This window comes from Onychomys torridus, chromosome 8 (genome assembly GCF_903995425.1).
Source record: "Onychomys torridus chromosome 8, mOncTor1.1, whole genome shotgun sequence".
In the NCBI taxonomy this organism is placed as follows: domain Eukaryota; kingdom Metazoa; phylum Chordata; class Mammalia; order Rodentia; family Cricetidae; genus Onychomys; species Onychomys torridus.
In genome coordinates, this window is record NC_050450.1 from 61499924 (window position 1) to 61510024 (window position 10101).

General features: G+C 50.7%; 1 protein-coding gene across 2 annotated transcripts in view; it reads left to right on the plus strand.

Moving 5' to 3' along the window:
- The window catches only part of Atp2a3 (ATPase sarcoplasmic/endoplasmic reticulum Ca2+ transporting 3), a 31356-nt gene extending 23808 nt beyond the window's left edge, over positions 1 to 7548 (plus strand). For both annotated transcript variants that reach the window (XM_036197137.1, XM_036197138.1), the window contains exons 18-21: positions 1936 to 2069; positions 2470 to 2587; positions 3015 to 3132; positions 6088 to 7548. In XM_036197137.1, coding sequence (XP_036053030.1) covers positions 1936 to 2069; positions 2470 to 2587; positions 3015 to 3132; positions 6088 to 6107 — 390 coding nt within the window. In that variant the 3' untranslated portion in view covers positions 6108 to 7548. The remainder of the gene's footprint in view (positions 1 to 1935; positions 2070 to 2469; positions 2588 to 3014; positions 3133 to 6087) is intronic.
- Positions 7549 to 10101: the final 2553 nt, after the last annotated feature.

Sequence of the window (10101 nt, forward strand, 5' to 3'; positions counted from 1 at the left end):
GAATCGAACCTAGCGTCTCTGAAGAGCAGCAAGTGCTCTTAGCCACCAAGATATCCCTCCAGCCCCCTGTTTCATGACTTCCTAAACTTTTTCTATTTGCAGCCTGTTCTCACCCAAGAAATTTATATATGACCTCAAGTATATAGGTATTAAAATACATTCACAAGTCAATTATTTATTAATAATATATCTTAAGGAATATATTTTAAAACAATTCTACCAGATGGGACCTTAATCCCAGCACCAAGGAGGCAGAGGCAGGTGGATTCCTGTGAGTTCAAGGCTAGTCTAGTCTATATAGCATGCTGTAGGCCAGACAGAGACATATAGTGAGACCCTGTCTCAAAACAAAAACAGGCTAGAAAAATGGCTCAGCAGTTAAGAACACTGATTGCTCTTGCAGAGGCCTGGGTCAGATTCTCAGTGAACGTGTAACAGCTCACAACTGTCTGTAACTCCAGATCCAGGGGATCTGATTGCCTCTGAGGGATCAGGCACTCACGGTGCACAGACAGGCATGCAGGCAAAACACCCATACACATAAAATTATATATATATCAGAACCAGCAACAAAACCCATGTCTTTGGTATACATATCATTTCACCACTAAAGAGGAAAGTGAAGTGCACGCTAATGAGCTGGAGGCACTCACTTTCTCTGCTTTTATATGGTCTAGGACCCAGAGCCAGGGAATGATGTTGCCTGGTTTCAGGCTGGGGCTCCCACATTAATTAACATAATCAAGTCAGTACCCTACAGACATATCCACAAGCCAACCTGGTCTACAGATTCCCTCAAGATAATTCTAAGTTTCGTCAAGTTGACAGTTAAAATTAACAACCACACCCATACTCATGTGACCCCATAAAGGGTCCAACTCAGTTTCCAAAGCTGGGCTGGTGTAGCTCAGTTGGTAGAGTGTTTACCTAACATGTATGACACTCTGGGTTGACAGCACTCTGTAAACTAAGTGTGGGGGACACATGCATGTAATCTCAGCTTTTAGGAGGGATCTAGGCAAGCCATAGCTGTCAATAGTTTCTCTCCTGTGTGATGGCAGGGGCTTATGAACAGAGCCAACAACATTGTATTTACTGCTAGGTCAGACCACCTGCCCCTAGACAGAGGTCTCTTGAAGGATTTATCTCTACAGTACAATGCCTATTACTAAGCCCTGGCCTTAAAGATCTTCAGGTTCGGAGGAGACTTGTAAGAGTAGAATTGTTCTTGTGGGAGTGTGAGAGACCCAGGCAGACTAACAAACAGTTGTGAATGGTTGCACTTATCCCTGTGGTATGGGAGAGAACAAGTTGGTTCTCCCAGACATCCTCAGTTTGGCATTTTACTACAAGAGACTCTGAGCAAGGCCAGTGAGCAGAAAGAAAGCTCCCTGGAAATGTGTGGGGTGGGGGGAGCTTTCTTATGGTGCTAATAGTTTGCTAATTTCAGAGGAAGTGTGTGTTAGGGCTGAGCCCTGGCAATTCATTCTCTATGTCATAAGCAGAAAGCAAGGAGCAGGGAGTGAGGTAGGAATGGAGCCTTGCGTAATGACATTGGAAGAGGGCACACATGGGTTTTGTCTACTTCTGGGGTCAGTTCTATTTAAGCATAATTGTGTTGTATCCATCTTGACATGCATTTGTGTATTTACGAGGTCTGTTTTGATCACTCACCGCCCCCACCTCCTGCACTTCAGAGACCCAGGAGTCCCAACCCCTTGGCTTCCCAGTGCCTTCCCCAGCCTAATGCCAGCTGCTCCCGTGATCCACAACAACCACCCCAGGACGGTCACTCTTGGACCCGTCCCTGGCAGTGCTCTCTGTCTTACTAGTGCTCACCCCCAGTTGTGTCCAAAGTTGGGGCGAGGATTCCCTTTCCTCTGTCCAGCACCTCAGTAACAGCTGTTCTCCTGGGCCCTGTCACCTTGTCCTCAGAGGAACTTCCTGAAGTGCTCTGAAGACAACCCACTCTTTGCTGGTATCGACTGTGAGGTCTTTGAGTCCCGCTTCCCCACTACCATGGCCTTGTCTGTGCTTGTGACCATTGAAATGTGCAACGCCCTCAACAGGTGAGCTGGGCAAAGGGATCCTGGGCTGGTATTAAGGGTCAGAGGAGTCCAAGACAGACTGGAGACTAAGGTCAAAAGGGACCGGGATTGAGATCCAAGTGGATTGAAGATTGAGGTCTACAGATCATAGAGGCCCATAATGGGTTCTGAGAGTCAGTAGGGCCAGAATTGGGATCCAGGAGAGAAAGGCCTGGGGCATGATGAAATGGAGGTCCAGGACTGAATCTGAGGGACAGAGAAAGTGGACCCAAGCCCTGAGACAGGCCTCTAGGGTGAATGGGGTGTACAGAAGAAATATCCACGCTGGCTCTACAGCCTAGGTAGAGAGGTGGTTGCTGAGGTGGGTGGGACCACCATGGCCTGACATCCTGTCCTGAGTGAATCCCTGTGCCTTTGGTAGCGTCTCAGAGAACCAGTCACTGCTGCGCATGCCACCCTGGCTGAACCCTTGGCTGCTGGGGGCTGTGGTCATGTCCATGGCCCTGCACTTCCTCATCCTTCTGGTGCCTCCCCTGCCTGTGAGTTGCTCCCATGCCTCCTCCTTCCTTAGTTTCTTGGGTTATGGGCATCAAGCAGTCCTTGGACACTAGGGAAACCAACTGGCTGCTGGGCCTTCCTAGGTCTCTCTAATGGAAGCCACCTGAAGCACAAGAGAGACAACAGGGAGAGATGTGGCTAGCCATCATCCCCCGATAGATCCCCACCTTCAGGGGACAGAAAAGGTGGAGCCCTCTCACTGAAGATACTGCCTGGGCCTGAGTGTTAGTCAGGGCCTAGGAAGGATTAGGTGGGCAGAGGAGAGCACTTTATCTTGGGGGAACCTAGTGGGTGAGGTGTGACAGGAGGGCTTCCAAGGACATGCCCATGAAGAGCCCACTGGAGTCTAGGTAGGTGACATGGATACACAGCTGGCACCCTGTAACCAGGCCTCCCTGCCCCCACCAGCTCATTTTCCAGGTGACCCCACTGAGTGGTCGGCAGTGGGGGGTGGTGCTCCAAATGTCTCTGCCTGTCATCCTGCTGGACGAGGCCCTCAAGTATCTGTCCAGGAACCACATGGATGGTAAGTGAGAGGCCCAGACCCTTCCACATCCTCACCAGCTCTCTCCAGCCTGCCTCTGCTCCCTCGACCCCATGCTTCAGTGGATGCAAGGTGCGTGGGAGGAGAGCTGTTTTTGGATCATGAAATGAAGGACATACAGGGTCCTGGTGGCTAGAACCCAAGGTCTTGCTGGGAGGTGTCTCGCACCAGGCTTATTGGGAACACTGCTCAGGGCCACGCTGCCTCACTCTCCTCACTTGCTATAACCCCCCACTCCACTCCACCCCCACCGTCTTACACACATATAATGTGGAGAAGGTGCTGATGTAGTACTGGCCTTGGCCTTTGACCTTCCTGTACTGGCCTGTTGTCTTTATCCACGTATTCTCAGGACAATTGGGCAGGCCTAGAGTAGGCAGCCGCCGACCACTTCCAGGACCCCATACCACACCGGGTTGGCTTCTTGGGGTCACCTTATGGGTGGGAACAAGGGGAGGGTCTGTCTTCATCCAGGAGTGATGGACAGTAGCAGGGCTGGGTGCAGAGAAGAAAGCTAGGCTGCTGTGGAGAGGTTGGGCCCAGCAACCAGCTAAGACTTGCTTTGGGCAGCTGGGACTTTGGGGGCCACTTCTAGCTGGAATGTGACCCCTGATCCAGGAAATAGTGGAAGCTATAAATAAATCCCATGCCTGTCATTCCATAAAGGTCCCTACACCCCCATGCTAACCAAATCTACTGGGTACTGAAAATAATTGTCTTTTTACAAGGGTCTCCATGAACCGTTCCTTCTTCTCTAGAGAAGCTGGCCTCTCAGAGGTCTGTACAGGGAATGGGTGCCCTCAAAGAGCCCATGAGTGGGGCTGAGGGCAGCTGGACTAGGCCGTTCTGCCCCTCCATATATGGTTCTTTCGGGCTCACCCTGGGTAGACCTGGGAGAGGCCTCAAAGAAATAGGTATGGTACTAGAATGTCGGAATTCCAGCTCTGTCTATGCAGGGGTGGCATACTCTTTTAATCCCAGCATCCCCACACCACATGTGCCAGGTAGACCATATCAGCTAGACATAGGGCAGCTGTCTGTATTCATGTATACCAGACTGAACCAGAGCATCACTTGAACAAGAGTTCAAGACCCATTTGGGCAATGCAATGAAAGCTTGTCTCTTCTCTAAAATATTTACATAATGTTTTATCTTGGTTTTCTCTGAAAGATCCTAAAGAGAGGCAGATCTCTGTGTTTGAGGCCAACCTCGCCTACAGAGTGTGTTCTAGGACAGCCAGGACTACACAGAGAAACCTATTTCAAAAAACCAAAAATAAAGGGGGGGGAAAAAAAAGAAAGAAAGAAATCCAGCTGTGGCCAGACAGCACAGGAGAGTCTCCAGGAATCCTCTCCTTCCGCACTCAGCCCCAATCACAAAAACTCACTTGTGAAGCCTGCTCCCTAGACATCTGAGCATCTGGAGGCTGTTTTGTCTTGTGAGACACCTCTCATCCCTGGTGACCACAGCAGCCATGGAGTTCAGCATATTTTCTTGAGGAAATTTAAAAATGAAAATTTTCTCCCCATGGCTAAAATTTCTCATTCCCTTGGGGGAAACCCTGTGTCTGGGATACAATTCCACACTGGATTCCTGGGCCCAATGGGAGGGGGGCATGCTAGATGGGGGAGATTAGAGGGCCGCCCAGTTGGAGCTAAGGGAAATTGCTAGAAGATTCTAGATGAGATTCCATAGACAGAGTAGAATCTGGCAGCTGGGGGTGTCTGTGATGGAGCTGGTACCCGGAGTGTGAAAGGGAGCCCAGAGGATGCGGAAAGCCTGGAATGCCAAGACAAGGCCCTGGCTATTCTCAGGGAGTGGGGACCACAAAAGGTGTGTAAGCATCTGGGAGGGCTCTGACAACTAGAAACATACTGAAGTGATTCTGAAATAGAAACAAAAGGGATGCTAAGGTGGTCTGAGGAAGAAACCAAATCCTAACCCAGAGTGAACGGCCCCAAGCCATACCTTTACCAACCTTCTTGACCCGGAATGCTGACCACCATGGTCTCGGAGAAGTTTGATTTGAAAAGGAGTGACCACAGGTCTTCAGGAGGGACCTGGGCTGGGCACCTGTGGCTGCCCCTGGGGACTGATGTGCTTGCTGGAAGTCCAGACGGCTCTGCCTTCAGCCGGCAGGCGGCCACAATCCCTTGGGCCTCCTAAAGCCGGACAGGGCGGGGGTGAGAGAGGGGACCCTTTACGTTCCCAAGCCAGCTGAGTGGCCTTTTAGGGAAGTTTTGCTGAGGCCTGACTCTTGTGGTTTCTCTGTGATTTACGAGGATGTGTCCTGGGGAGAATTGTGGATGTAGGGTCAGCCCTGGGACTGGGGGTCCTCTCTCTCCACCCTTGGCGCTGTTCAGGTGTGACTGAGGGGCTGTCAGGAAGCCCGGAGGCTGGGATGGAGAAGCTGAGAGGGAATGGATCTGGGAGAGTCCAAGGCAGATCCAGAATTCATCTAAGGACAGTGGAGCCACGGAAAGGATGGTGGGGCCAGATTGGGGCATTTGTATGATGCCAACAACAGAAGGAGGTAGTTAAGCAGGACAGACTGGAGTGGGGCCTCAGTCCTTCTATGGGCTGCAAAGGTAAAGGTCAGCTTGAGCGTGTTCAGTTGAAATCGGACCACGTGGATTAGGGAGGAGGCAGGGAGGATCCCCCGCTTATGGACCTAACAGTGATAGGGGCGTTTTCCAAAAAAAGAAATATGAGCGTTTTCTCTGGGAGTATTGGGGGACACAGAGAGAGCAGCCAGATTCCTGGGGCTAGGACTCAGTGAGGCCAGGGATAGACCAGGTATGGAAGGTCCCAGGCCACGGAAAGTGGGGGCTGGCCTGGAGAAATGAAGGGTAAGAGGCTGAAAGGGGAGCTGAAAAGAGCAGCCTACATATCTGACTCTTTGTTTTAATATGATTTCTCATTTTCTTTTCCTCCAGAAAAAAAGGACCCGAAGTAAGTCCTGGGATCAGAGAGGAGTCTCCAGTATGGCCGTCAGACTGATAGTGTCCAAGCATTTGTCCCCATTCCCACCCCTTGCCAACCGCACTCAGCCACCTGTCTATTGGACCCTGCTGGACATAACAGGCCTGAAACAAGAATGACCACCTCTAGGCCCAATCCCAGGTTCCTGTCTCCATTTCCATACCTCCCTACAGCTCTGGCCCAGAAGTTGAGCCCAGGAGGGGCGGCTAAGAAGCCAGAGCTGGCTGCAGGGCCACCACACATTCCCCCACAGCTCTACAACCTTTTCCCTGCTTGGAGGCTGGACGTTTTGCTCACTTGGTTTGCTTGGTAACTGGTGCCTCTGCCCTGATGGAGGACTCACGGGGGCCTTCTTACGGACTCTGACCTCTTGCTTAGTTTGGGTCTGGAGCCTGATCAGCTGTGGGAAGGAGGACTTGGAGGGGACCATCTGGGCCCAGCTGTGACCACAAGGAGGGGCAGCCCCTTCCACTTGGCTCTGCCTCCACCAAGTCCACTTCTGAGAGCAGGAGCCTGTGTCTGTTTATATATGTGCCGGCCCTAGGGGATTGAGGGATCACAGACAGATAGGAACTCAAGAAGCAGGAGGAGAGGCCGGACTAGGACTCCCTTTCCCAGGAGGCAGCCTGGGCTAGCTGACTGGGCTCAGCCCTATTCCCACCTCTCGGCTTACTGCCTCAGCTCAGGTTGGCTTAGGGTGACCAGGTCTGTGAAGCCGAGGCCAGCTTTACTGTCCATGTCCCTGGTGCCTAAGACTCCAGACACCCCTAGGTCTGTGTCCGCGTGTTCTGCCACCCATGGTGGGAGGCCATGTCACTTGCTGCAGGGCTGGGTGGTTCTGAATCTCCTGAACTGCTGGTGTTACTCTGCCTCTCTCTTTCCTCCCACTGTACATCTTTGAGTCAAAGAGACGTCACTAGGACGGATACTCCACGAGGGACTGCCTACCCCTACCTCCCCACTGAAAGAAAGCATCTCATGGGGATCTATCAGAAGGACTGGTTTGGGTGTTACTTGGTTTTATTTTTTTTCTGTTGTTGATGTTCCTCTTAACACTGCTGTCGCTCCTTTGACAAAAACTAGCTAGGTGTCCCAGAAAACAGAGGAAGTGTTGATCTGCGTGACTTAGCTCTTCCCTTGAGTGTGTACAGTGTGATTATTTTATATGTAAATCAAGATTCCCGTCACTGTCCTAACCCCCCGGTAACAAAAGCCCCCTCAGCCTGCCTTGCAGACAGATGAACTCCATGTTTGGCAGCCTACTCTCCTGCACATCCTCCCTTCCCTCTGGCGGGTTCTGGAGGGGCCTTAGAGAGAAACAGAGTTGGAGGGATGGCTTGGCAGGGACAGAGCCCTGTGCCCACCTGCTGACATGCTTTCTTCTGGTAGAGGAATAAAGATGTGTGTCTGAGGGATTGGAGCTGTCAGCATCTTGTCTGAACTGTGGCCTTCTATCTCTGTGGCTACCAGGGGCCCATCCACCCAGAACCAGCAAAGTCAAAGTCTGGGATCCCCACGTTGCCAGAGTCCACCTCTTCCTCGAAGATGGGACTTTGAGAAACACTAAGTTGGAATCACAAGACCAGAACCACACCCCAGTAGCAGAAGTGGGGCGAGCCTGAACCTTAATGGGCAGCCTGCTTACTGCTCTACTGGTTGGCAGTTTAAGAACAGTGCTCAACAGTTTAATCACATGTTTTATGAATAACATGTCACCTCAAAGGAAAAGGAGCTGGAGGTGGGGTGAGACAGAGCTGGGCCTGCAATTCAGGAGCCCTTGTACCTCCGAATCCCTGGGCAAATGCCTGCCCTGGCAATGCTGTGGTTCCTGTTACTCTCCCTGGGCTTTCTTGCTTGTTATGTTTTTATCTCCTCAGGCCCCCAGCAATCTAATATGAACCAGCCTCTGCAAGTGGTCCTGGGAAGAAGCTGTAGGAAGGGACTAACCATGTCTCTAAAGGGAAGGCTCACCATGAAAGTTTAGCATCTATCCTCTATCTGGCTGTCCTGGGATGGAGACCCAGATACCCGGGCCCTGTTGTACAGGGAAGGAGGCAGGACATCATTTGCAGAGCCCATTGCAAGGTGAAAACCTGGGGCTCCCAGATTACTCACTGAACTGGACTGGGCTCCAGCCAGCAGGAACAAAACAAATAATAATAATAATAATAATAATAATAATAATAATAATAATAATAATAAAAGCCCAAGGTACTACTGGGATGGGAATAGAAGCCAGTGGTAGAGCAGTTTGAGGCCCTAGGGTTGCGGGGAAGGAAGAATCCCAGAATTCCAGTGCTGAATGCAGGGATTTTCTACATGTGCAGGGATTTTCTACATGCGGGGCTGGTGCAGTTATCCAAATTACACATCTGTGAAGCTAGTTGTGACTGAGGAGACAGCTCACGCCCTGAGGAGCTCCCAAGGATTTATTTTTCCAGCAGAATAGTTAGAAGTATCCTTGGCCACACAGACCTCTGTAAGGCCTCTCAAATATAAAACCCTGCACTCCTAGGGTCTTAAAGGAGGCCCATGACAGGGGCAGGCCGAGGGCTGGGGCTCCAACTAACAAATGAGGAACCCATGGGAGGGCCTATCTGGCTGTCATCATGGTGACAGGATGTGGAAATGAGATAGCCTAAGCCCTAAGGGTACTTTCAGAAGAAGTGTGTGGCTCCAGAGTCCCTAGCAATCTCTGGAGCATGGTAGCTTGGTCCATTTTGCCTCCACCCCCACCAGGGCCTGCCCAAATCCATCTCTGTTGAGCACACAGCATGGAGTCTACAACCCAAGTCTGGGCAGCCAAGGTAAACAGAGAGGTTTCCTCACCTCACCCAGGAGGGAATTCCCAGGCAATCCCGGCATACTCCTCTCTGGCTCCAAGGTGGCAGCTGCCAAGATGCCCCGGGGTCCCCTTGCTTCTCTGGAAACCAGGACTTTGTGCTCTCCAGGCCCCCTCTACAAGGGGAGGGAGCAGGTTGGAGCTGTGTTACGAGACATGGAAGAACAAAATGAAAGACAGAGCAGAGAAGGGAATATAGACATCCAGAGATCTGAGCCCAAAAGGCTGGATACTACAGGACTACAGAGTCCATCTATAGATGGATGAACCACCCATAATATGTCTGTACAACAGAAAATCTTCAGCAACAAAGGCACACATGACCATATACATATAGAACCACGTAGCTTATAACCACTGTGATAAGTCAGCTATGGTAGTGCACATCTAAAAATCTCAGCACTAGAGAAGGCTGGAGCAGGGGCATTGCAGCAAGGTCTGGGCCAGCCTAGGCGACAAAGTGAAATCCTCTCTCAAACAAAGAAATAATCATCGTGTTGGATGAAAGAGGCAAGATACAAAGAGAGCTCATCCTGTGTGCATGCATGGACTTCCCCAAAAGGCAGGACAAATCTAAATGGCCGCAGACCAGAGATTGCTGGGCGTAGGTACTGGGGAAAGAGTGACCGCAAAGTGTCAGGAGGAGCCAGAGATGGTGGTGCACGCCTTTAATCTCAGCACTGAGGAAGCAGATCTCTGAGTTTTAGGGTAGCCAGGTCTACAGGGCGAATTCCAGGACAGCCAGGGCTACACAGAGAAACCCTGTCTTGAAACACCAAAGTGGGAGGATGCAGGAGGGACCCTTCTAGAACAATGGGCCAGAGAGTAGCTACATGTATTTGTTAGAACTCATCAAACTGTCAAAACAAACAAACAAACAAAGCAAATTCTACCTCAACTTGGTTTGATTTAAAAAAAAAAAAAAAAAAAAAAAAAAAGGAGCCAGAGGGGTGTAGTTTGGCTGGTAGAGTGCTTGCCTGGCATGGCAACACTCTGCTGGTTCATCTCCAGCTCCACATAAACTGTCCTTGGTGGTACTTGTCCATGATCCCAGCACTTGGGAAGTGGAGGCAGGTCAGTCTGAGATGTTTGAAACTGTATCTTAATAAATAAGAAAGAGCCATAG